Source organism: Entelurus aequoreus, linkage group LG03 (genome assembly GCF_033978785.1).
Source record: "Entelurus aequoreus isolate RoL-2023_Sb linkage group LG03, RoL_Eaeq_v1.1, whole genome shotgun sequence".
Taxonomy (NCBI): domain Eukaryota; kingdom Metazoa; phylum Chordata; class Actinopteri; order Syngnathiformes; family Syngnathidae; genus Entelurus; species Entelurus aequoreus.
In genome coordinates, this window is record NC_084733.1 from 83,995,619 (window position 1) to 84,023,118 (window position 27,500).

General features: G+C 39.9%; 1 protein-coding gene across 4 annotated transcripts in view; it reads left to right on the forward strand.

Annotated features, from left to right (window-relative positions):
- cttnbp2 (cortactin binding protein 2) overlaps positions 1 to 27,500 on the forward strand; it is a 129,505-nt gene that overhangs the window by 90,463 nt on the left and 11,542 nt on the right. For 3 of the 4 annotated variants that reach the window (XR_009825400.1, XM_062043007.1, XM_062043006.1), the window contains exons 4-17: positions 3,094 to 4,468; positions 9,875 to 10,126; positions 14,463 to 14,562; positions 14,651 to 14,801; positions 16,361 to 16,528; positions 16,592 to 16,709; positions 20,077 to 20,331; positions 20,411 to 20,506; positions 21,498 to 21,577; positions 21,676 to 21,762; positions 24,474 to 24,573; positions 24,638 to 24,787; positions 27,027 to 27,199; positions 27,274 to 27,455. Coding sequence is in view for 3 of the 4 variants with exons in the window: in XM_062043007.1 (XP_061898991.1) it covers positions 3,094 to 4,468; positions 9,875 to 10,126; positions 14,463 to 14,562; positions 14,651 to 14,801; positions 16,361 to 16,528; positions 16,592 to 16,709; positions 20,077 to 20,331; positions 20,411 to 20,506; positions 21,498 to 21,577; positions 21,676 to 21,762; positions 24,474 to 24,573; positions 24,638 to 24,787; positions 27,027 to 27,199; positions 27,274 to 27,455 (3,287 nt within the window). In the remaining variant the exon portion in view is untranslated. The remainder of the gene's footprint in view (positions 1 to 3,093; positions 4,469 to 9,874; positions 10,127 to 14,462; positions 14,563 to 14,650; positions 14,802 to 16,360; positions 16,529 to 16,591; positions 16,710 to 20,076; positions 20,332 to 20,410; positions 20,507 to 21,497; positions 21,578 to 21,675; positions 21,763 to 24,473; positions 24,574 to 24,637; positions 24,788 to 27,026; positions 27,200 to 27,273; positions 27,456 to 27,500) is intronic. The other variant, XM_062043008.1, reaches the window with a different exon arrangement.

Below are 27,500 nucleotides of genomic sequence, written 5' to 3' on the forward strand. Positions count from 1 at the left end.
TTTGGGTGCCCTTTGCGACACAGGTGGTGGTCACCTTAGAGCGGTCACAGCTGCTCGCATGCACCTGGTGAGGCGTAAAAAGGAGCGATGGAAGCACACGCCCTCGGAGGCTCTCTGGGTTGCCGGGTAGAGAGCGTTGCAGCCGCTATCTTTATCCCTCCGTCCCTTTCCACACTCGTCATCCTCCCGCTGCTGCTGAATTATCCAGGAGGGCTTGAGCCAGCTGAGAGTTGCTGTAGAACCTTGTCAGGGTGGGCTTACAGGCAGACTGAAGACCCCATGAATCAGTCATGGCCTCTGAAGACCCCCACCCCACTTAAACCACAGTCCAATCCCTCTGCTCCAAATGCCTCTTTGCCTGTCATTTACAATCTTTATGTTAGACAACAAGGCGTATGTTTTTCATTTTTTAATCATTCTAACTTGTAAAATATGGCAAGTCGGAGGTGGCTAATTATGCAGATAATAGAAGTAAACTATTCCGTCCTTAAATCACTATAAAAACATCCATTTACATTAAAATAACAAGTACTAGCATTATTGTTATTATGAGTGCTAACACAGAGGAACTACTTTTAGCAGCACTGTGATCACAGAGAGCTAAATAGCGTATGCTGCTATATTGACATATTGAGCTGCTGCATGGCCTCTGAGTTGGTGAAAGTTAATTCTAGATTATAAACCATGCCTCTCACCTGGATAGTAGAAGGTTGTGGACACAAACCCACAAGTTGGTCAACTTTGACATCCAACTTAGATCCAGAGATGGCCAGAAAGACACAAATATTATATTATTGCTGCTCGGGCCCTATTTATTGTAGCTAGGGCCCTATTTAATGTAGCTCGGGCCCTATTTTTTGCTGCTCGGGCCCTATTTTTTGCTGCTCGGGCCTTATTTATTGATGCTTGGGCCCTATTTATTGATGCTCGGGGCCTATTTTTTGCTGCTCAGGCCTTATTTATTGATGCTCGGAGCTCTAGGAGCTCTATTTATTGATGCTCGGGCCTTATGTATTGCTGCTCGGGCCCTATTTATTGTAGCTCGGGCTCTATTTACTGATGCTCGGGCCCTGTGTATTGCTGTTCGGGCCCTATTTATTGTAGCTCGGGCCCTATTTTTTGCTGCTCGGTCCCTATTTATTGTAGCTCGGGCTCTATTTATTGATGCTCGGGCCCTATTTATTGATGCTCGGGCCTTATGTATTGCTGCTCGGGCCCTATTTATTGTAGCTCGGGCTCTATTTATTGTAGCTCGGGCTCTATTTATTGATGCTCGGGCCCTGTGTATTGCTGTTCGGGCCCTATTTATTGTAGCTCGGGCCCTATTTTTTGCTGCTCGGGCGCTATTTATTGTAGCTCGGGCTCTATTTATTGATGCTCGGGCCCTATTTTTTGTTGCTCGGCCCCTATTTTTTGTTGTTCGGGCCCTATTTATTAATGCTCTGGCCCTATTTATTGCAGCTTGGGCCCTATTTTATGCTGCTCGGGCCCTATTTTTTGCTGCTTGGGCCCTATTTATTGATGCTCGGGCCCTATTTATTGATGCTCGGGCCCTATTTCTTGTAGATTGGGCCCTATTTTTTGATGCTCGGGCCCTATGTATTGCAGCTTGGGCCCTATTTTTTGCTGTTTGGGCCCTATTTTTTGCTGTTTGGGCCCTATTTATTGATGCACGGGCCCTATTTATTGCAGCTCGGGCTCTATTTATTGATGCTGGGGCCCTATTTATAGCAGCTTGAGCCCTATTTTTTGCTGTTTGGGCCCTATTTATTGATGCTCGGGCCCTATTTATTGCAGCTCGGGCCCTATTTATGGATGCTGGGGCCCTATTAATAGCAGCAGTTCGGCACGTTGTTGATGTCACTGAGGTTTGTGTGTATAAAGTGTGGTGCTTTGTGTGTATAAAGTGTGGTCCTTTGTGTGTATAAAGTGTGGTGCTTTGTGTGTATAAAGTGTGGTCCTTTGTGTGTATAAAGTGTGGTGATTTGTGTGTATAAAGTGTGGTGCTCTGTGTGTATAAAGTGTGGTCCTTTGTGTGTATAAAGTGTGGTGCTTTGTGTGTATAAAGTGTGGTGCTTTGCAATTGTGTGGTGGGCTACACACCTCATCTCCTCCCAATTAGCAGCTAGCTGTGCCAGCTCTTTTCGAGGAACAGCGGCCCGCTGCTGATGTTTGCCGTGCGATTCTTTTGGAACATGAGGGTTCATCCTCGTTGGAGTGATGGAGACCCCCTTAAGCCCATCAGCCCTTTAGTCCAACGACTGCCCAGCTAACAGTAGTCGTCACCTTCCAACTATAGCACACCGAGTCAGCGCAGATCAAGTCAGCTCTTTTCCAGCATCACTGAAACAAACGTGTGGCTGTCCACTTGTCACAGAACTTCCAACAGAACGACAGTGATGTCATCCGTCCACATGGAGGCACTCTGACTAATAAATGTAGCGTGTGCAGTTATATCATGTATGTATATATATATATATATATATATATATATATATATATATATATATATATATATATATATATATATATATATATATATATATATATAGATACGTATATATATATATATATATATATATATATATATATATATATATATATAGATACGTATATATATATATATATATATATATATATATATATATATATATATATATATATATATATATATATATATATATACGTATCTATATATATATATATATATATATATTTATATATATATATATATATATATATATATATATATATATATATATATATATATATATATATATATATATATATATATATATATTCCTGGCACACTAATTGACTGAAAGAGTGCGCACATGCTGCGTGAGAGTAAGAAGCGGTTGGGACCCCTGGTTTAAAGTGTTATTAGAGTCAACATTGCAACTTTTTATGGTTACATTTCACCTGTTTGACCTTTTATTACACTTTTCATGTTGTTTTTTTCAATAATATTTGTAGAATATGTCGCGGGCTAATAAAAAACCAGCTGCGGGCCGCAAATGGCCCGCGGCCACACTTTGGTGAGCCCTGGTGTAGCCTCAGAAGTGGACTAAGACTACGTTTGTCTCCTGGCAGCTGGAGATGGAGAAGCTGCAGCTGCAGAGCCTGGAGCAGGAGCACCGCAAGCTGACGGCGCAGCTGAAGGACGAGCGCGAGAAGAACAAGCACATCGTCATGATGCTGGTGCGCGAGTGCAAGCAGCTGGCCACGCGCGTGGTGGAGGAGTCGCAGCGCTTCGACGAGCTCCAGGCCCGACTGGACGAGGAGAGCCGCTCGTCCGGCCGCCTGCAGGAAGAGCTGTGCGCCGAACGCCAGCGCGGCCAACAGATGGAGGCTAAGATGGAGAAGCAGCTGTCGGAGCTGGACACGGAGCGGGAGCAGCTACGGGCCAGGCTGGGTCGCGAGGAGGCCGAGAGTCAGAATCTACGGCAGCAGGTGGATCAGCTCAGGACTGAACAGAGAGACGCAAAGGGCGGCCAAGCTGCCGCCGGCACCTCCACGCCACCTACACCCACAGCTTCCGTGTGCGTGGCCACAGAACCCGTCTGTTGTCGAACGGCTTCCTGCCAAACGGACCAGCCCCTCGCTGAGGTGGAGGCTCCGAAGAAGACTCCTCTCACCATACCCGTCAAACCGGCCCCAGGCCCGTACGCAGGCCTCAGCCTGCCAAAGACATCCGGCAGGGGTGTCGTCCACAGTAGCTCGGGAGGGCTGGCACAGACCGAGAACGGCTCGGAGGCCCAGGCCGGCCCCCACGGCGTACCCAGTGGGGTCAGCCCGCGAGTCCAAGCGGCTCGCTACAAGTTCCAGGAACAGGACCAAAACGGCACGGCCTCCCAGAGTCCTCCGGCCCGCGACCTCTCCCCGACCAACCGTGACAACTTTGCTGCCAAGCAACAAGCGCGCCACACAGTCACCCAGGTCCTGTCACGCTTCACCAGCCCCCCTGCGGGCGGGGGTGGACCGCTAAGGCCCGGCCTGTCTCACTCTGCCTCAGAGGGCGGGCCCTTCCCCAGCCGCCTAAGCCATCCCATTGGCCTTAAGTCGCCCACAGTGGCCAGGATTGACAGGGGCAACCCTCCCCCAATCCCTCCCAAAAAACCAGGGCTCTCCCAGACCCCATCTCCTCCTCATCCGTCCATTAAGGGGCTGGGGGACAGCGGCCGCTCTCATGGGGTGGGGCTAAAACCAGCCACACCCCAGCTGCCGCCCAAACCTGCCCTGGACCTGGTACCAGCCCTGACCGCCTCTCAGGTGGGTGTATGCCCGCTCTCTAACTCCCCGGGGCCTGGGCAACCGGCGTCATCAGAATGTGTCCCTGTCATCAACCCTGCCACTGCTGTTAGTAGCCCCTCCTCCATTATCCCCCCTCCCACCTCCCTCTCCATTAGTGCTCCATCCACCTGTAGCCCCCGTACCTCCACAGGCAGCCCCCTGGCAACAGCATCAGGTAAAGGGGATCCTCCACTTCTCACCACTGCCTCTCTTCCAGCTGTCTCTTTGTGGCGCCGAGCCTAGCCTTAGCCTAGCCTAGTAGGAAATAGCCTAACATAGCAGGAAATAGCTTAGCCTAGAAAAGAATAGCCTAGCCTAAAAGGGAATAACCTAGCCTAGCCTAGTAGGAAATAGACCAGCGTAGCAGGAAATAGCGTAGCCTAGTAGGTACAAGCCTAGCCTTAGCCTAGGTGGCAGGAAATAGACTAACCAAGTAGGTAATAACCTAGCCTAGTAGGAAATAACCTAGTTTAGCAGGAAATAACCTTTCTTATTAGGGAATAGCCTAGCCTAGTAGGTACAAGCCTAGCCTTAGCCTAGCCTATTAAGAAATAGCCTAGCCTCGTAGGAAATAGACCAGCGTAGCAGGAAATAGTCCAGCCTAGTAGGTACAAGTCTAGCCTTAGCCTAGCCTAGTAGGAAATAGCCTAGGTAGCAGGAAATAGCCTAACCGGGTAGGTAATAGCCTATCCTAGTAAGGAATAACCTAGTTAAGCAGGAAATAACCTTTCCTACTTGGGAATAGCCTAGCCTATTAGGTACAAGCCTAGCATTAGCCTAGCCTATTAAGAAATAGCCTAGCCTAGTAAAAAAAATTGCCTAGCGTAGCAGGAAATACCCCAAGCCAGGAATTAGCCTAGCCTCGCTTAACAAGGTATAGTCTAACCAATTAGGTAATAGCCTAGCCTTAGCCTAGCTTAGTCTAATAAGAAATAGCCTAGCCTAGTAGGTAATAGCCAAGCCTAGTAGAAATTAGCCTTGCCTAGCAGGAATTAGCCTAGCGTAGCAGGAAAAAGCCTTTCCTAGCATAACAGGAAATAGTCTAACCAAGTAGGTAATAGCTTAGCCGAATAAGAAATAGACTAGCCTAGTAGGTTATATCCTAGCCTAGAAGGGACTAGCCTAGCTTAGTCTAGTAGGGAATAACCTAGCTCAACAGGAAATAACCTTGCCTACTAGGGAATAGCCTAGCCTTAACCTTGCCTAGCCTAATTAGAAATAGCCTAGCCTAGTAGGTAATAGCAGAGTGTAGCAGGAAGTAGCCTAGCTAGTAGATATTATCTACTGGACTAGCCTAGTCTAGTCCAGTAGGGAATTTAGCCTAGCAAAGAGTAGCAAGTGAGGGGTCATAGCCAGACTGGCCTCAGGACAGTACACACAGGTTGTTTTCTTATTCCTCCGCCTCCATCCTCTGGGGGCGCTGTTGTGTTTGCCACAAGTCAGCCGAGTGCAGTAAGTAGACTAGATCAGGAGACGAAGCAACTTAAGAGTGCAGTAAGTAGACTAGATCAGGAGAAGAAGCAACTTAAGAGTGCAGTAAGTAGACTAGATGAGGAGAAGAAGCAACTTAAGAGTGCAGTAAGTAGACTAGATGAGGAGAAGAAGCAACTTAAGAGTGCAGTAAGTAGACTAGATCAGGAGAAGAAGCAACTTAAGAGTGCAGTAAGTAGACTAGATGAGGAGAAGAAGCAACTTAAGAGTGCAGTAAGTAGACTAGATGAGGAGAAGAAGCAACTTAAGAGTGCAGTAAGTAGACTAGATGAGGAGAAGAAGCAACTTAAGAGTGCAGTAAGTAGACTAGATGAGGAGAAGAAGCAACTTAAGAGTGCAGTAAGTAGACTAGATGAGGAGAAGAAGCAACTTAAGAGTGCAGTAAGTAGACTAGATGAGGAGAATAAGCAATTTAAGAGTGCAGTAAGTAGACTAGATCAGGAGAAGAAGCAACTTAAGAGTGCAGTAAGTAGACTAGATGAGGAGAAGAAGCAACTTAAGAGTGCAGTAAGTAGACTAGATGAGGAGAAGAAGCAACTTAAGAGTGCAGTAAGTAGACTAGATGAGGAGAATAAGCAATTTAAGAGTGCAGTAAGTAGACTAGATCAGGAGAAGAAGCAACTTAAGAGTGCAGTAAGTAGACTAGATCAGTAGAAGAAGCAACTTAAGAGTGCAGTAAGTAGACTAGATCAGGAGAAGAAGCAACTTAAGAGTGCAGTAAGTAGACTAGATGAGGAGAAGAAGCAACTTAAGAGTGCAGTAAGTAGACTAGATGAGGAGAAGAAGCAATTTAAGAGTGCAGTAAGTAGACTAGATCAGGAGAAGAAGCAATTTAAGAGGCCTTAAAGATCTTCCTGTTCCTCTCCTCTCTGAAGCTGATGCCAGAGGCTGCTCTGGCCTCCTTTTGTGCCTTTTTGACTTCCCATCCTCCTCCCAACTTCCTGCCTTCTTCTCCTCTCAACTTCCTGCCTTCATCTCCTCTCAACTTCCTGCCTTCATCTACTCTCAACTTCCTGCCTTCCATCTGTTAACTTCCTGCCTTCATCTACTCTCAACTTCCTGCCTTCCATCTGTTAACTTCCTGCCTTCATCTTCTCTTAACTTCCTGCCTTCATCTCCTCTCAACTTCCTGCCTTCATCTCCTCTTAACTTCCTGCCTTCATCTCCTCTTAACTTCCTGCCTTCATCTCCTCTTAACGTCCTGCCTTCATCTCCTCCCAACTTCCTGCCTTCTTTTCCTCTTAACTTCCTGTCTTCATCTCCTCTCAACTTCCTACTCTCCTCTCCTCTTAACTTCCTGCCTTCATCTCCTCTTAACTTCCTGCCTTCATATCCTCTTAACTTCCTGCCTTCATATCCTCATAACTTCCTGCCTTCATCTCCTCTTAACTTCATGCATTCATCTCCTATTAACTTCATGCATTCATCTCCTCTTAACTTCCTGCCTTCATCCCTTAACTTCCTGCCTTCATCTCCTCTTAACTTCCTGCCTTCATCTCCTCTTAACTTCATGCATTCATCTCCTCTTAATTTCCTTCCTTCATCTCTTTCCTGCCTCATCTCCTCTGAACTTCCTGCCTTCATCCCTTAACTACCTGCCTTCATCTCCTCTTAACTTCCTGCCTTCATCTCTTTCCTGCCTTCATCTTCTCTTAACTTCCTGCCTTCATCACCTCTTAACTTCCTGCCTTCATCTCTTAACTTCCTGCCTTCATCTCCTCTTAACTTCCTGCCTTCATCTCTTAACTTCCTGCCTTCATCTCCTCTTAACTTCCTGCCTCATCTTCTCTTAACTTCTTGCCTTCATCCCTTAACTTCCTGCCTCATCTTCTCTTAACTTCCTGCCTTCATCCCTTAAGTTCCTGCCTTCATCTCCTCTTAACCCCCTGCCTTCATCCCTTAACTTCCTGCCTTCATCTCCTCTTAACTTCCTTCCTTCATCTCTTTCCTGCCTTAATCTTCACTTAACTTGCTGCCTTCATCTCTTAACTTCCTGCCTTCATCTCTTAACTTCCTGCCTTCATGTCCTCTCAACTTCCTGCCTTCATCTCTTAACTTCCTGCCTTCATCTCCTCTTAACCCCCTGCCTTAATCTCTTAACTTCCTGCCTCAATCTCTTAACTTCCTGCCTTAATCTCTTAACTTCTTGCCTTCATCTCTTAATTTACTGCCTTCATCTCCTCACTTCCTGTCCTTGTCCTGCCTGTGTGTGTTGTTGAGGTGAACTCATAGTGAACACATGATTGCGTAAAACGACAACACTTTACACTGTACGGGTGTCAAACTGGTCTTCACTGAGGACCACATCACAGTTATGGCCGCATGAACGTGTGAATATACATGAATATTCATGTATTCGGATATTATTGCCTATGTATTTAAGTATTACATATTTTCCACGTACACTGTAAAATACAAATCTGAAAAGTTTACAGTAAAAGTAGAGTATAGTTGCCAACATTTTACCACAAATATTATGGTGGTTTTTACAGCATATTACTGTAAATTGGAAAAAACTTTTTTACGGGAAAAAACTGTTTTTTTTACCGCATCATCTATTGTCATTTTTACAAAATAGAATTTCATGCAAGACTTCACTATGAAATCATACTTCAAGCAAATATTTAAGTATTCATTTTTATTCCAACAAAAATGTATATTTGTTGCAATATTAGATATTATTAAAGTTTAAAATACATGCAATTTTTCAATGAAAATAGAAAGAACAAATACATTTACCGTTAATTCCGAACTATAAGCCACTACTTTTTTCCTACGCTTTGAACCTTGCAGCTCATAAAACAGTGCATCTATATTATGGATTTTTCTTTGCTGACGGACATCATGCAAATAGTTTTACAGGAAAAAACAAGCAAAGACACTGAAAAGGTGTTATTGTTTGGGCTATGGCGCCATCTTTTGTGGGCGGTGCTACCCTTCTGTTTAGACTGAGCTTTCAAACTAAAGTACAAGATCCGTTCCGTCTTTGAGCCGTCCATAGCGTTTCTGCTCGGAAGGATCCTTCATTCATCACTCCAAGCAATGTTTGTAAGTTTTACAATATAACTAAAACAATTCTTACTTACTAAAGCGTCCCATGTGTGATGTCTGTAGGAGTGTTTTCGTGCATATTTGTACGTGCTATTGTAATGTAATTGAGCTAGCGTCGTTGGCATTATGTAATATCCTAACACGTTTATTCTATGTTAGTATGATTAACTTGCAATGGCATTCTTTTTGTATTGTTTCATGAATTCCTCAGTAAATTCACCAAAACGTCACCGTGGAGTTATTGAGTCTGTTTAGCTGATTGGAGAGCTAGCTTGCGCAGCTAGTGGGTCCATGACGACGACTTCTGTTTTGTTTGATCAGCCGTTTTACTGCCCTGTTACAGACACCGTTTGGAAACAATTAAGGTATGTAAATAAATATTTCTAAATAAATAAGTCATTTCACAACAAGTAAATATCTGCTGCTAATAGTCTTAATACATGGAGAAGTGTATTTTTTTTCTTAAAAAATTTAGTGGGCGGGGCTTTGCTCTATTGTCGGGAAAATACTGTAGTCAGACAAGATTTTGTACCTTATTGTCACATATTATTTCCAGGCTTTTGCGGGCCACATACAATGATGTGGCCCAAGGGCCTTGAGTTTGACACCCGTGCTTCAAACCCGGACCATGACCTTATCAAACCACATACAGTTTGCATGTTCCTTCCCTTGTCTGCTGGCATGATTGTTGGCCAACTAAAACCTTACAATGTGTTGCTATTCCTGCTGTTTACTTGTTTTCTGCCTCCTATTATTTTTGCTGAGTATCATTGGTCACACCACATACTAGTCAGCGTTGATTACTATTGCTGTAAAATAAAAACAGTTGTATTGCATTCTGTCTTTGGACCAGCAGGGACCGCCCTCCCTTGTCAGGAGATAAAGCTGTCGTATGTGAAATCTGTTTTGTACTCAGGCGTCTTCTCTTCCCTCCTCCTCCTCCTCGCCCTCCTCAGCACTTCTAGCGTAGTTCTCCTCCCTTCCTCCTAGTTTAACCTGTGCCACACCTGCTCCTCCTCCTCCTCCTACCTCTCTGCAGGCTGGTGTCCCTCCATAGTCCCCCCCCTTGGCGGCGGTGGGCCCGCTGCCCTGGACGGCGGGCGCCCCCTGCTCCTCCTCCAAGCTGCTTCCCAGGGAAACGTCACTTTATTGTCAATGCTGCTTAACCGACCCCCCCCGACCACAACCGAAGACCCCCGACGCGCCACCGCCATGGACAACCAGCCCCCTCATAACCACCAAGACCACCTCACTTCTGCCTTGTTTGCTGCTGCTCAAAACGGACACGCAGGTACGCACACACCTGTTCACCTCCTAAGCCAGGGCTGCCCAAACCTTCTCCCCCCCAGGGCCACAGACTGACAAATGAGCAGTGTTGGGTTAGTTACTGAAAACCAGTAACTAGTTACAGTTACTAGTTACTTTATTTCAAAAGTAACTCAGTTACTAACTCAGTTACTTACACCAAAAAGTAATGCGTTACTGTGAAAAGTAACTATTTAGTTACTTATATATTTAATTTTTTTTTTTTTTGTCGTCTACATACAACACACAAAGATAAATATATGTTTAAAAGAGTCAATTTGTTTCAGGCCAGAACAAATTCACAAAACTATTTTAAATAGCTGCAACATAACATACATAAGTAACAAACAGAATTAAAGCTGCAAGCAGCGTTGGTCGGGCCCGCATATTTGGCAGGTGCTCGTTGCTGAAGGATGTCAATCTATGAAATGTAGGTCTAAGTGAGACCTACATAGAGGTTTTTGTTTCATGTCTCTAAGACGTTCCTACCGGAAGTTAAAAGCAGTTTTGTCTGTGTTTTCCTCCGAGGAGCAGTTTTGTCTGTGTTTTATTCCTAGGGGGCGCTAGAGCTCAATTTTGAGTTTTGGGGTTCGTTTTTTTTTATTAGATCGCAATTTCCGCCAGTCCTGATATGTGTAAAAAGTTTGGTGAGTTTTGAAGTATTTTAAGGGGGTCAAATTACAGCTCAAAGAGGCAAAAATTTGTGTTTTTATGAAACTTTTGTTTTGAAGGGGTGATTGCCAACTTCCTGTTGATTTTTGCTGAAGGATGTCAGTGTATGAAATCTACCTCTAAGTCAGACCTACATAGAGGTTTTTGTTGCATGTCTCTACGATATTCGTACTGGGAGTTAGAGGAAGTGTTGTCTGTGTTTTTTTCCTAGGGGGCGCTATAGCGCAGTTTTGATTTTTGGGGTTTGGTTTTTCCACTAAAGAGTTTTGTTCACGTTTTTTGATGTGTGTGTAAAATTTGGTAAGTTTTGAAGCATGTTAAGGGGGGGAAAGTAGTGCGCAAAGCTGCGGAAGAATAATAAGAAAGAAAGAAAGAATAATAATAATAAAACCTTACAATTTCAATAGAGTCCTCTGTCCCTGTACAAAGGACTCCCTGTGGGAGTCCTTTGTACAGGACCATGCGGGCCCTAATAATAACAACATAGCTGTAAACCAAGGAAGGCACACACTACGTACACAAAGCCTAACCAGCGTTTTTTTCTCTCAAGGAATTCTGAAATAAAATCATGTCTGAAGCCCAGAACACTCTACACATTTCCCCAGTTTTAGTTTAGAGATAAGGAAAGATTGGCCTGGCCCACTAGCATCCCTCTTTATGTTTGTGAACTTTATAGTCTATACATTTAGAGCAGTGGTTCTAAACTTTGTTAGAGGTACCGAACCCCACCAGTTTCATATGCGCATTCACCGAACCCTTCTTTAGTGAAAATAAAATGTTTTTTTTTTTTTCAAATTCAAGACAAAGTTATATGTTTTTGGTAACACTTTAGTATGGGGAACATATTCTAAGTGACAAAGACTTAAATTTGAGTTTTTTGGACACTAGGGGAACATATTCTAAGTAACAAAGACTTAATTTAGAGCTATTTGGTTAGGGTTAGGGTTAGAGGGTTAGGGCCAGGGTTAGAGGGTTAGGGTTATAATAAGGCCTTGCCGAATAAGGCGTTAATAAGTACTTAATAATGACTAGTTAAGAGCCAATATGTTACTAATTTGCATGTTAATAAGCAACTAATTAATGGTGAATATGTTCCCCATACTAAAGTGTTACCATGTTTTTTTACTGGTGCACAAAATGAAGCGTGCATGAACATCACCTTGTTCAAAGAACAAAACCAACACAGTGCATAAACTCACAATAAATTACACACCTGCAAATCAGTGTGACTTCTGCTGTTGCCGTATCCGTAATACGCCAATAGGGAGAAGTTTTTATTTACACGATGAGTCAGGTGTGTTTTGACCTCCGCCGAAGCCCTAGGGTTTGATCGAACCCAGGTTAAGAACCACTGATTTAGAGTGATGTGATAATCAAACACTCTATAAGTCTAGAATGAAAGAGCAACAGTATATAAGAGAATTGACAGAGTGTGTGTACCTTCAGTGTGCAGTTCCTCGTTAAAATCCAGCCGCTGTTGCTTAGGAGGTGAAGTGTGTCTCTCTTTACTAGCTTCATCGAAGCATGTTGCTTTTGTAGCTGTTTCAGCTGATTTGAATTGCTGGGATAGGCTCTTTGATCCAAGACACAACTTACATTTAACTCAAATGTTCTTTTCTTTGTGGTCGACGAAAGAAAAGTAGTGAGAATATCTCCATGTTAACAAACTCGGCTTCGGGCTTCGCCATGTCTTGTTAGTAAACACAGACACGCCCCCTCCCAGACAAACACAGCGCCTCTTCCTTGTCGCCTCTTCCGCAGCGCTCCAATAGAACGCGCTCAGATCTTCTCAGTTTCTAGCCGATACTACATTAAAAAAATAACGTCAAATAACGCAATAACGCATCATGTAGTAACGGTAACTGAGTTACTGAATATAAAAAATAACGCGTTACTTTCGACGGTAAATAGTAATCTAACGCGTTAGTACCAACACTGCAAATGAGGCGACGGCGACGGCCATTTTGATAGTTCCCACCTTCAAAACCAGTCCAGTATCTAGATTTCTCTCTAAGAACCACAAAATGCAAATTCGGAAGGCTGAAGAGCCAAAGCGAAATGCTAACAGTTAGCACGCTAGCCAGATAGCATCATGTAATGTAGAAATATGAGCAAAAAGCTAGCATGCTACCAGTACTATGCTAATAATAGCATGCTTACAGTTAGCATTATTGAAATACCAACATATATTACACTAAATTATCTATAAAAAAAGCTATTATGCTTATGTTAGCATGTTAAAATGCTAACTAACATGCGTTAAGTCACAAAATATATTACTCTGAGAAGTTCATTTAAAGTGCTAGCATGCTAACGTTAGCGTGCACACATATAAAAGCAGTCCAAGAGAAGCAGCTAACAATTTGCAGTGGTGTTGTTGTTATGATAGAATATATATTCAATGGCAGCTAACGCTAGCTATCCAAATTGCTATGATTAGCTAACAACACCCAAAGCTAATGCTAATGTGTTATGTACGTACGTAGATACGTCATTACGTAGAAGAAATCGGAATGTACTTTGTCAAATACGTTGGAAAGATTTCAACGCCTTCAAATTTGTTAATGAAAATTACAACAAAGATGCACGTTACAATTTAACCGCTGGTGCGTAATAAGTACTTTTTTTAATTGTTATTTTATTTCATTATTTATTCATTTAATTGTTTGTTTTTTGTAAAGTTATTTATTTTTAATGTACTTAAAATCGATGTGTTATGTTTTTTGGGGTGCGTAATAACTGCAATAGTTACAGTATTAACACTTTGTAGAGCGCAACAAAACACAAAAAAAACACACTATACACTCCGGCCACCAATTTACGTTAAAAAAAAACAACGATGACATGTGTTGCTAGCTGGGTTCTCATGTGACATCACGCCCAGCTGCCGACTCACTCGATCACTCCAGCGGCACTGAGAGCGGACTCGGCCAAACTACTTCGAGGTAATGTTGACATTTCACACGCCACCAAATAAATTGACTCAAAAAATGCTCCAACGTCAGTAAAATAGGGCTCTACTTTTCCAAAAATGTGCTAGCTTGATGCTAATATACATTGGCTTTGCCATTGACATGCTACTGATTAGCATTAGCGATTTTACATGGCGATTTCAACACCTCCAAATTTGTTAATGACAATTACAACTAAGATTGACGTTCCAATCAAACAGCTGCTGTGTTATAAGCACAATAGTTACAGTTTTAACACTTTGTAGGGCGCAACAAAACACACCCTGAACAATACACGACTTGTAATATACTGATAAAAATTTGTCTGACAAGAATATTTAGGAATATTAGGGGCGGTATAGTTCGGTTGGTAGAGTGGCCGTGCCGGCAACTTGAGGGTTCCAGGTTCGATCTCCGCTTCCGCCATCCTAGTCACTGCCGTTGTGTCCTTGGGCAAGACACTTTACCCACCTGCTCCCAGTGCCACCCACACTGGTTTATATGTAACTTAGATATTGGGTTTCACTATGTTAAAGGGCTTTGAGTCACTAGAGAAAAAGCGCTATATAAATATAATTCACTTCACTTCACTTCAGAGAAAACCCTGGGGGTTCTGGTCTCAAGGTCTTCTCCTGCCTACTGGTGACTTTCAGCAGGTTTTCGGCCATCTTGCATACTTGCTGTTGTTTTCTGGCTCAGACTGCGTGACGCTGCTGCTGTCTTCCGGTTCGCCCGCTGACGTGTCCCACCAAAACGGATTTACACCTTTGCACTTTGCCTCCGCCCACGCCCACAGCGGGTGAGCATACACGGGCGTCACGCTCACACACACACACACACAGGTTGTGAGTCCAAGTACGGGACTAACCCAGGCGTCTTACTTCTAGCTGCGTGGAGGCTCTGCTGGCTGCCGGAGCCGCTGTGGGCGCGGAGGCGAGTGGCGGCCAGACCGCCCTCTTCTTGGCCAGCGAGGCAGGCAGCGTCGACTGCGTCCGATTGCTGCTGGACGCTGGCGCTGACCGCTCCACAACTGTGGCAGTAAGTCTGCACGACGTCATCCACATCTTTATGTCATGATCCGTGGCCCGGATCATGTTGTTGTTATTTTCTGTTAGTTTTGGACTCCCTTAGTTCCTGTTTGTGCACCACTGGGTTTGTTTTAGTTTCCATGGGGATTAATTGGGTTCACCTGCCTCTGGTTAGTGGTCGGCACGCTCACCTGTTGTCGACCACTAATCAGAGAGCTATTTATTCGCCACACTCGTCCTGGCTTCATTGTTTGCTGTACGCAACAGGTTACGTTGATATTTCTTGGCTTGTAATTTATGCTTCCGGTGCTAGTTTGTACCATAGCTTCACGTGCGATCGGCACGTTTTCCCTTCTACTTGTTTTCTGTTTTTGGCACGGGTTTTTCGCAGTATAAGTCGCTCCAGGGTATAAGTCGCACCGGCCGAAAATGCATAATAAAGAAGGAAAAAAACATATATAAGTCGCTTTGGAGTATAAGTCGCATTTTTTGGGGAAATGTATTTGATAAAAGCCAACACCAAGAATAGACATTTGAAAGGCAATTTAAAATAAATAAAGAATAGTGAACAACAGGCTGAATAAGTGTACGTTATATGAGACATAAATAACCAACTGAGAACGTGCCTGGTATGTTAACGTAACATATTATGGTAAGAGTCATTCAAATAACTATAACATATAGAACATGCTATACGTTTACCAAACAATCTGTCACTCCTAATCGCTAAATCCCATGAAATCTTATACGTCTAGTCTCTTACGTGAATGAGCTAAATAATATTTTTTGATATTTTACTGTAATGTGTTAATCATTTCACACATAAGTCGCTCCTGAGTATAAGTCGCACCCCCGGGCAAACTATGAAAAAAAACTGCGACTTATAGTCCGAAAAATACGGTACGTGTTTTGAAGATTAAATCATGTTCTTACCTGCACGTCTTGTCCGGAGTGGTCCGTCTGCATACCGGGGGTACGAATCCCGCAGTAAGCTCGTAAAGGTGTTAGCATATTAGCCAATGCTAACAACACTAGCTTGCTTACATTACGATAACATGTACAAATATGCACAAAAACACACCTACAGACATCACACATGGGACGCTTTAGTAAGTAAGAGTTGTTTTAGTTATATTGTAAAACTTAAAAACATTGCTTGGAGTGATGAATGAAGAATCCTTTCGAGCAGAAACGCTATGGACGGCTCGAAGACGGGACGGATCTTGTACTTTTGTTTGAAAGCTCATATATATATTTATATATACAGTATACTGTATGTATATATGTAAATATTTACCTTTATTTGAAGTTGCATAAAAAATTGCTAATGCCTGCAGAAAGCCTGTATAGAAGATATGCATTTGAAGGATGTTTGGGGGGATAAATGCATTCGTAGTTGTAAATCCTTCCGCGGGTTTCCATGGTAACCACAGGCGTCTGGTTGCCGCTTGCCTGTATTCTTTGGGCTCCGTGCAGCCGCACAGCTTCGATGGCGGCGCGAGCTCCCACTCGGTTTTATTTGTGCCTGTTGGAAAATGTGGAGAAAACCTAAGGATGTTTCTGCCGCAGGACCAGTGCACGTGTCTGCACGCCGCAGTGCGCTCGGGCCACCTGGACACGCTGCGTCTGCTCCTGTGTCACCCCGATGGCGCCCGCCCGCTGCCCGCCTCTCTCCTGAACCGGGCCAACGCCGACGGCTGGACGGCCGCTCACACGGCCGCCGCTCTCGGCCTGAAGGTGCCCGAGGACGCCGCCTCCCGGCCCACGAGGTGTTCCTAATGAAGTGGGCTGTGTGTGCAGGACTGTCTAGGGGTGCTCTTGAGCCACAGCGCGCTGGACATCGAGAGGCGAGATAAATGTCGCCGCACCATTCACGACGTCGCCACCGACGACTGCAAAGATCTCATCGAAAACCTCGGTGAGTGCTGGGAAAGAAACACAACAATGTTGTCCAAAAGTTTTAACACTTTTCTGCAAATACTTTTGACATATTACAACATAAAAGATCAAACAGGTGACATAAAAAGTTGCAATGTTGACTCTAAAAACACAAAACTGCCATGCAGGATGTTTTTTACTTTAAAACTGTCATTGCTCAAAAAAATAATAATTAATCAAAATCAGTGTTGTTATGAATTATTGACATATTTAAATACTCCACATCAAATATTACACTTTGAAATATTTTTTGGTGGAAATATTGCATATTTTGTGTTTTTGCCATAAAAACAGGATTTTCTCTAACAAAAAGGGAATAAAACATAAAACAAATCATAAAAATAATATATTATAATTGTATTTTTGCTATAAAAATACAAAGTTTTCTTGGACAAAAAGGGGACATAACCAAAAAACATTAAAAAAAAATATAATTGACAGATCTGAAGTTGAAATTAAAAGAAAAAAAAGTAAGACTTATTTTTAACTTTTTTTTAACTATCAATAACAATGAATTAAAATCAATGTTGTTTTGAATTATTGACATATTTAAGCTCCAATTACTTCACATTAAATATTACACTTTGAAATATTTTGTGTGTTTGTCTTTAAAAAACAAAGTGTTCTTTGACAAAAAGGATATTACAAAAAAAACATGAACAAATAGTAAAAACTTCTAATCGGAAGATCGAGCTGAAGTTGAAAATGAAAAAAAATGTATGATTTCTTTTTAACACTTTTATGTGTGGGACCCTTTTGGATCCCCAATTATTTTTGTGGATTATTTTTTTCATAATAATGAATTCAAATCCGTGTTGTTATGAATTATTGCGTTATGTAAGGCCTTAATTACTTCACATCAAATACTCCTCTTTAAAATAGGTTTTTGGAAAATATTACATATTTTGTGATATTGCCATGAAAACAGGATTTTCTTTAACAAAAAGGGAATAAAACATAAAACAAATCATAAAAATGTTTTTAAAATAAAAACTTATAATTGTATTTTTGCTATAAAAATACAAAGTTTTCTTGGACAAAAAGGGGACATAACAAAAAAAACATTAACAAAAATATAATTGACAAATGTGAAGTTGAAAGTAAAAAAAAAAAAAAAGTAAGACTTATTTTTAACTTTTTTTAAACTATCATTGCTCAAAAAATAATGAATCAATGTTGTTATGAATTATTGACATATTTAAGCTCCAATTACTTCACATTAAATATTACACTTTGAAATATTTTAGGGGGGAAATATTGCATATTTTGTGTGTCTGTCATAAAAAAACTAAGTGTTCTTTGACAAAAAGGATATTACAAAAAAGACATGATCAAATAATATAAACTTCTAATCGAAAGATCGAGCTGAAGTTGAAAGTGAAAAAAAATGCATGACTTATTTTTAACACTTTTATGAGTGGGACCCTTTTGGATCCCCAATTATTTTAGTGGATTGTTTTTTCATAATAATGAATTAAAATCAGTGTTGTTATTAATTATGGAGATATTTAAGGCTTTAATTACTTCACATGAAATATTCCTCTTTAAAATAGTTTTTTGGAAAAAATTGCATATTTTGTGATTTTGCCATGAAAACAGGATTTTCTTTAACAAAAAGGGAATAAAACATAAAACAAATCATAAAAATATTTTAAAAATAAAAACTTATAATTGTTTTTTTGATATAAAAATACAAAGTTTTCTTGGACAAAAAGGGGACACAACAAAAAAACATTAATAAAATATAATAGACAGATGTGAAGTTGAGAGTAAAAGAAAAAAAGTAAGACTTATTTTTAACTTTTTTTACACTATCAATAATAATGAATTGTCAATTTTGTTATGAATTATTGACATATTTCAGCTCCAATTCCTTCACATTAAATATTACACTTTGAAATATTTTAGGGGGAAAATATTGCATACCGGTATTTTGTGTGTCTGTCATCAAAAAACTAAGTGTTCTTTGACAAAAAGGATATTACAAAAAAAACATGAATAAATAATAAAAACTTCTAATCGAAATATCGAGCTGAAGTTATAGTGAAAAAAAATGTATGACTTATTTTTAACACTTTTATGAGTGGGACCCTTTTGGATCCCCAATCATTTCAGTGGATTATTTGTTCATAATAATGAATTAAAATCAGTGTTTTTATAAATTATTGAGATATTTAAGGCTTTAATTACTTCACATCAAATATTCCTCTTTAAAATATTTTTTGGGAAAATATTGCATATTTTGTGATTTTCTTTAACAAAAAGGGAATAAAACATAAAACAAATCATAAAAATATTTTAAAAATAAAAACATAAAACAAATCATAAAAATATTTAAAAAATAAAAACTTATAATTGTGTTTTTGCTATAAAAAATACAAAGTTTTCTTGGACAAAAAGAGGACATAACAAAAAAAAACATTACAAATATATAATTGACAGATGTAAAAGTTGAAAGCAAGACTTATTTTTAACTTTTTTTAAACTATCAATATTAATGAATTAAAATCAATGTTGTTATGAATTATTGACATATTAAAGCTCCAATTACTTCACGTTAAATATTACACTTTGAAATATTTTAGGGGGAAAATATTGCATATTTTGTGTGTTTGTCATCAAAAAACAAACTGTTCTATGACAAAAAGGATATTACAAAAAAAAAACACGAAACAATAATAAAAACTTGTAATCGGAAGATGGAGCGGAAGTTGAAAGTGAAAAAAAATGTATGACTTATTTTTAACACTTTTGTGAGTGGGACCCTTTTGGATCCCCAATTATTTTAGTGGATTATTTTTTCATAATAATGAAAAATCAGTGTTGTTATGAATTATTGAGATATTTAAGGCTTCAATTACTTCACATCAAATATTCCTCTTTAAAATCGTTTTTTGGAAAATATTGCATATTTTGTGATTTTGCCATAAAAACAGGGTTATGACAAAAAGGGTATAAAATGAAAAAAATGCTTTATATCAACTGGTAGGTCCAAAATTCATTTTGAGATTTAAACATTGAATAAGAAATATATATATATATATATATATATATATATATATATATATATATATATATATATATATATATATATATATATATTACTTATTTTTAACATTTTTAAGTCTCCACGACCAAACTTAAGGGAGCTCTAAAGAAAAGATATACATATTATAAATATTTTTATATATAGTATTGGTTTAAAATTCAAATATGAAAATGGCCCCCACATGTTTACATTTTTCAGTGTGGACCCCCCTGCTTTATAAATACATTAAGATGTTATATAAATATATTTGAAATACTTACTAATAATTCAATTGTTTGGCTGATGCTGTCTCATGCAGACCAGTACCAGGTGCTTGTACGCCTCAGGTATTCTGATGGGGGCGGAGCCTATGGTGTCCAGTTCCCTGAGGGAGACGCTGGGGAGAAGCACTTGGCGCTGGGCAGAGTGTCAGTGGAACGCTCCACGCGCTGGTCCCAGCTGGGCGCCGCCATAGGCCACGCCTTCAACGCCCACCTCCACATGGTGTGTGGGGAGGATGCACAGCGCCCCCCACTGGGCCTCAGCCCCGCCAGCATCCACTCGGTCCTTATTGGTGAGAGGCCCCGCCCCACACCTTCTCCTCCTCCTCCTCTTCTTCGTCCTGCGCTCACCACCTGTGTGTGGCCCCCCAGGAGGAACCGAGTGGCGGCTCGGTCAGGATCTTCCCGTCCCGCCCTGGGATCTGGTCCGAAAACCCCTCAGCCAGGTCATCACCGTGCGACTAAAAGGTAAAATTGGCCAATGAAATTCATGTTGGTCCAAATGTTTGAAACACTTAGGAACATCCTTATTCCAAAATGGAATCAGTTCATCTTTTTCCTCAAAATTCTACAAACAATACCCCATAATGACAGTGTTTTTTCAATTTTGCTAATTTATTAGAACTAAAAAAGGACATGTACAATCCATCCATCCGTCCATTTTCTACAGCTTGTCCCTTTCGGGTAGCAGGGTGTGCTGGAGCCTATCTCAGCAGCATTTGGGCGGTAAGGCGTGCTACACCCTGGACAAGTCGCCACCTCATGGCACTTTTTATTTCTTTATTTTTACACATTTGCAAAATTTATTTAAAAAAATAATTCCCATTGTCATTATGGGGTATTTTTGAGGGCAAAAATGAATTGATTCCATTTTGGAACAAGTCTGTGACAATCTAAGTGATGATTCATCATTTGAACCAACACTCGTACCAAATGGCTACTTTAAAAACTACTTTAAGAAGTGAAAACGTGCTCATTTTTGTCAAAACAAAACAAAGACTTTATATTTCTATGGAATTTTGTGACATTTTTAAAAAACAACAATTAGGTAATTACAAGAAATGAGATCCACAACAAGTTGTCATAAAAGTTTGCAGCAATAGAGAACATAGAAGACTGCAGCTCACGCCTTGTTACATGTCATGACCTTTCACCCCAGGTCATGTCTCGCTACTAGAATCTCTGATTGATGGCACCTGCGTCTGACAGGTGACCTCACCTGTGGCTGATTACTAGTCAGAGGGCATTTAAGTCCAGTCGGCGTGGGATTATTGTTTGCTACACACAACCCTTTGTAACCGCCTTCATAATGCATAATTAGTGTGTGTGTGTGTGTGTGTGTGTGTGTGTGTGTGTGTGTGTGTGTGTGTGTGTGTGTGTGTGTGTGTGTGTGTGTGTGTGTGTGTGTGTGTGTGTGTGTGTGTGTGTGTGTGTGTGTGTGTGTGTGTGTGTGTTCCAGGTTTGTCCCAGTCGTGTGTGGATGAGTTGGCTGTGGAGTCTCTCTTCCCTCTGCCGGTGCTGCTCAACTACGTGCGCTTGGTAGGATCACACCACCTCTGCAGTGATCACACAACATTGTCGACCTGATAAAGTGTTCATTGCTGCTGAGAGCGCTGATTGGCTGATGTGACGTGCAGGTGGAACAGTACGGGAGTTTGGTCTTCCACGGGGCCGAGGGCAGCTGTCAGGACTACATCGCCTCCCTGCTGGCTCGCTACATCAAGGTGTGGTGATAATGGCGGTGGTGAAGGTGGTGGTGGTGGTGATGATGATGATGATGATGGTGATGAGGATGATGGTGGTGGTGGTGATGATGATGGGGGTGATGCTGATAATGGTGAGGGTGATGATGATAATGATGATGGTGGTGATGATGTGATGATGACGTGATGGTGGTGATGAAGATGATGATGGTGGTGGTGGTGGTGATGAAGATGATGATGGTGTTGATGATGATGATGAAGTTGATGTGATGATGATGGTGGTGATGATGATGATAGTGGTGGTAGTGATGATGATGATGAAGATGATGGTGATGTGATGAAGATGATGGTGATGTGATGAAGGTTTTGATAATGATGAAGATGATGATGGTGATGAAGATGATGGTGGTGATGTGATGAAGATGGAGGTGGTGATGAAGATGATGATGGTGTTGATGATGAAGATGGTGTTGATGATGATGATGAGGATGATGGTGATGTGATGAAGATGATGGTGATGATGAAGATGATGGTTTTGATAATGATGATGATGTGATGATGATGATGGTGGTGATGAAGATGATGGTGGTGGTGATGATGATGGTGATAAGATGATGGTGATGATGGTTTTGATAATGATGAAGATGATGGTGATGTGATGATGATGAAGATGATGTGATGATGGTGATGAAGATGATGATGGTGTTGATGATGATGAAGATGATGGTGGTGGTGATGATGATGGTAGTGGTGGTGTTGATGATGAAGATGATGGTGATGAAGATGATGGTTTTGATAATGATGAAGATGATGGTGATGTGATGATGATGAAGATGATGGTGATGAAGATGATGGTTTTGATAATGATGAAGATGATGGTGATGTGATGATGATGATGAAGATGATGGTGATGAAGATGATGATGAAGATGATGGTGGTGGTGATGATGATGATGGTAGTGGTGGTGTTGATGATGAAGATGATAGTGATGTGATGAAGATGGTGGTTTTGATAATGATGAACATGATGGTGATGTGATGAAGATGATGATGGTGATGAAGAAGATGATGATGGTGGTGATGAAGATGATGGTGGTGGTGATGATGATGAAGATGATGGTTTTGATAATGATGATGATGATGGTGATGTGATGATGATGAAGATAATGGTGATGATGATGAAAATGATGGTGATGGTTTTGATAATGATGATGATGAAGATTATGGTGATGTAATGATAATGAAGATGATGGTGACGATTGTGATGGTTTTGATAATGATGAAGATGATGATGTGGTGATGAAGATGGTGGTGGTGATGAAGATGATGGTGATGAAGATGATGGTGTGATGATGATATGATGGTGATGAAGATGATGATGATGAAGATGATGGTGTGATGATAAAGATGATGTATAAAGGCATTGTATCAACTACAGAAAAGAGCTATAAGGATTATTCATAAAGTAGATTACTTAGAACACACTAACATATTATTCATTAATTCAGGTTTATTGAAATTACAGGAGCTAGTAAAGTTACAGACATTATGTGTCATGTTTAAGGCTAAAAGCAAAACATTACCAGCAAATTTACAAAAAATGTTTGTCATCACTTCTGAGAATGAAGAGCATAGAAGAAAAGGTCATTTCCAACATCAGTATTCAAGGACAACTTTAAAACAAATGTGTATATCAGTGGTGGGGGTTAAACTATGGAATTCTCTTTATAATGAGATAAAAGATTGTAAAAATATATTCAAATTGAAAAAAATATATAAAGACAGAACAATAAAATCATATGGACAGCCATAAGTGTTTACATTTTGCTTTATATTTATTAATTTACTTGTTTTTTGCCTGGTTTTGTATCTGTTTTGTATCATCCTGTGAGGTGTACCTGTATATTACTTCTTTTGTATTTTTGTTCGGTTTGTACTTCATGAAGTTTTGCACTTGTGTTTTTTTTGTTGTTTTGTTTTGTTTTGTTTTGTTTTCGTTATATTTGGATGTAATTGTTGGTTCACATATACTATTATTATTATTATTATTAAACATACAGTAAGTAATAAGAGGGGTGGGAGTACATAAGTTTTTACTTCTTCTCACTCCTTTTCGGATATGTTTACATTAAATGTTTATTTTCATTTCTTGTTTCTTTTGCTTTTTATTATTACTATTATTATTATTATTATTGTTGTTTTGTTATTCATTCTTGAATGGCTTTTTTGTTGTTTTTTTTTCAAAATTTGTTGTTTTTTTTTTGTCTACATATTCGAAATAAACATGAAAATATCAAAAAATGATAAAGATGATGTGACGGTGATATGATGGTGATGATGGTGATGGTGAAGATGATGATGTTCTAAAGCAGGAGTGTTCAAACTTTTCATCTGAGGGTCGCACACTAAAAAAAAAGCAGGGCCCATTTTTATTTGTTTTATTTACAAAACCAATACAACATATATATAAATATATAGTGTATGTATACGTATGTGTATATTTATATATGTATTATTGTTATTAGAGTCAACATTGCATTTTATTGTTTCAACTGTTTGATCTTTAATTACTTTTAATACATGTTTAAATGTTTTTTTAAATTCGTATTTGTGTTAAAAAATTATCTTTGGGCCGCACTTTGGACACGCCTCTTCTCCAACATGTGTTTGAAATTAGAGGCGTTTACAAAAGACTTGACATGGTTTCCATGACAACACTTGTGTGTCCCACAGTGCAAGCAGGAGGCGGGGGGGCAGGTGTGTGAGGTGGTGCAGGTGCAGGTGGAGTCCAGTCTGAGTCAGGAGCAGCTGCTGCAGACCTTGGTGTCGTGTGGTGAGTCCTCAGTCCTGCATTGTATCAGCAGGCAGGGTTTAACCCCGCCCCCTTCTTGACCCAGGCTTCCTGGCGCCCGCCTCCCATCATGGCCGCTGTGTGGTGCTGCTGCTGCAGGGCCTGGAAAAGGCTGTGTCTCTGTCGGGCCTGCTGGGGGACCTGTGCCACAGCTTGGACAACAGGAGCTCGGCCGCCCCGCTCATCCTCACTGCAGGTACTGGATTTAGCTCACACCTGACACACTTCTTACCTGCAATACTCCACAACAACTTCTTAGTCCTACCTTTATTTTCTCTGCCTTCTTTCCCACTTTTCATCACATCCAAAGCTGTCAAGTAGCAAAACAGTCCCAGATTAGCAGGAACCACCAGGAACATGTCACACATCCACATATCTGACCCAATCCAAGCAACCTTTCCCACTCATGCTGCAAAACGTCAACACACACGGTCACACATAACACAACCTGCTCACTCAACTTGGTAAATGTTATAAAACATGTCCAAGCACAACACATAACTAGAAATGACACCCATTTAAATCCCCTGCAATGTATGATGGGAAAAAAACACTCTCTCCACCCTTCTCCATGTTTGACACATTTTAGCTGCTTGATATTTCTGATCGATTACTAAACTTTAAGGAAGTCGTCATGGAAGTAAACAAGGGAGGAGTCCAACTTTCACATACTTTTAATATCCAATTATATTAATTATTAATTATATATCCGCTATAATATTTTATATATATATATATATATATATATATATATATATATATATATATATATATATATATATATATATATATATATATATATATATATATATATATATATATATATATATATATATATATATATAAACTTTATCCCAATGGCCCCCAAGTCAAAAAATGTAAATTGTATTCTTAGATGCATTTTCTGAGTTTGGATGTCATCCCGCTCCCCCACCTTAATAGCATACAAACTATAACACATTAATAATATAGAAACTATAAAACATTTATAACATAAAAACATTAATAACATAGGAACTATAAAACAATAATATAAAAACTATAAAACAATAATGTAAAAACTATAAAACAAGAATATAAAAATTATGAAATAGTAATAATATAAAAACTATGAAACATTAATAATATAACAAATATAAAACATTATTAACATAAAAACTATAAAACAATCATAATATAAAAACTCTAAAACATTATTAATATAAAAACTGAAACATTGATAATATAAAAACGATAAAATATTAATAACATAAAAACTATAAAACATTAATAACATAAAAACTATTAAACAATAATATAAAAACTATGAAACATTAATAATATAAAAACTATAAAATATTAACATAAAAACTATAAAACATTAATAACATAACTATAAAACATTGATAACATATTAACTATAAAACATTAATAATCTAAAAACTATAAAACATTAAGATAAAAACTATAAAACAATAATATAAAAACTGTAAAACATTGATAACATAAAAACTATAAAACATTAATAGTATAAAAACTATTAAACACTAACAACATAAACTCTATGAAACATTAATATAAAAACTATCAAACATTAATATATAAAACTATGAAACATTAATAATATAAAAACTATAAAATAACATATAAACTAAAACATTAATAACATAACTATAAAACATTGATAACACATTAACTAGAAAACATTAATAACATAAAAACTATGAAACATTAACATTAAAAAAAATAAAACAATATAAAAACTGTAAAACATGGATAACTGTAAAACATTAATAATATAAAAACTATAAAACATTATTATAAAAACTATAAAGCAACATAAAAACTTTAAAACATTAATAACATACAAACTATAAAACATGAATAATATAAAAACTGTGAAAGATGATTAACATAAAAACTGTAAAACATTAATAATATAAAAACTATAAAACATTAATACTATAAAAACTATGAACAATTATTAACATAAAAACTATAATAGAAAAAAAAAATCACACGATCCAAAACTCTATTCGAAAGTATCCAGTAACAAACGTGTCTGCATCATTCAACTTACTGCATCATGAGCTTAATTTTAATAATTGTTGTGACCACTAGGTTTCACCAAATAGAAAAACAATGACCACTCCACTTTAACTTAAAGACAGTCCGCATTATAGACAATAATGATGAATATGTGAGTGTTTACAACTTTTGTTCTGTGTTTGACTCATTTCACTCAACCAAACCTTCTCTAACATTCCACACTAAACTAAATGATGATATCGTATCGGACCAATATGGATGTATCGGCCAACACTCAAGGCTCCAAAATGGGACAGGCTTAGTTTTTGTGGTTGTTACTCCAGACCAGAAGGGGGCAGCACATTGCCTGCTGGTCAGTGTCATGTCTCCATCAGATTAGAATCATAAATATTCATTTCTCTCCTCAGGTCCACATTACTTCTGCGAGCGCAGCTTCCTGATAGCCACCTTGTCCAAGCCCCGCCTCCAGGGCTCGGAGCTCCGCCTCCAGCAGCACTTCCGCTGGGTGACCCTACGCTGGGACCAGGAGCCCCTGGCCGGCCTGCTGGGGCGACACCTGCGCAGGAAGCTGCTGCAGAAGGTCATCAGCAGGGAAACGGTCTGTTCCAGGGTCAAACTGTGGCCATCATCAACTCACTCCGATGTCTCCTCCAGACAGGAAGTGGCACCTGGTCACCTGACGGCGCCATGGAGCGCTCGCTGGTGTGGGTCAGTCAGGTGTGGCGGCAGCTCAACGCTTGTCTGTCCCGCCTGGGAACCCACGAAGCCTTGCTGGGGCCGCAGCACTTCCTGTCCTGCCCCGTCGCCGCCGCCGACGACTCGCGGGCCGTGGTCAGGTAGGAAGATGGCCGACGCCAGCGCCGCTTCAGACGTGTGACCGT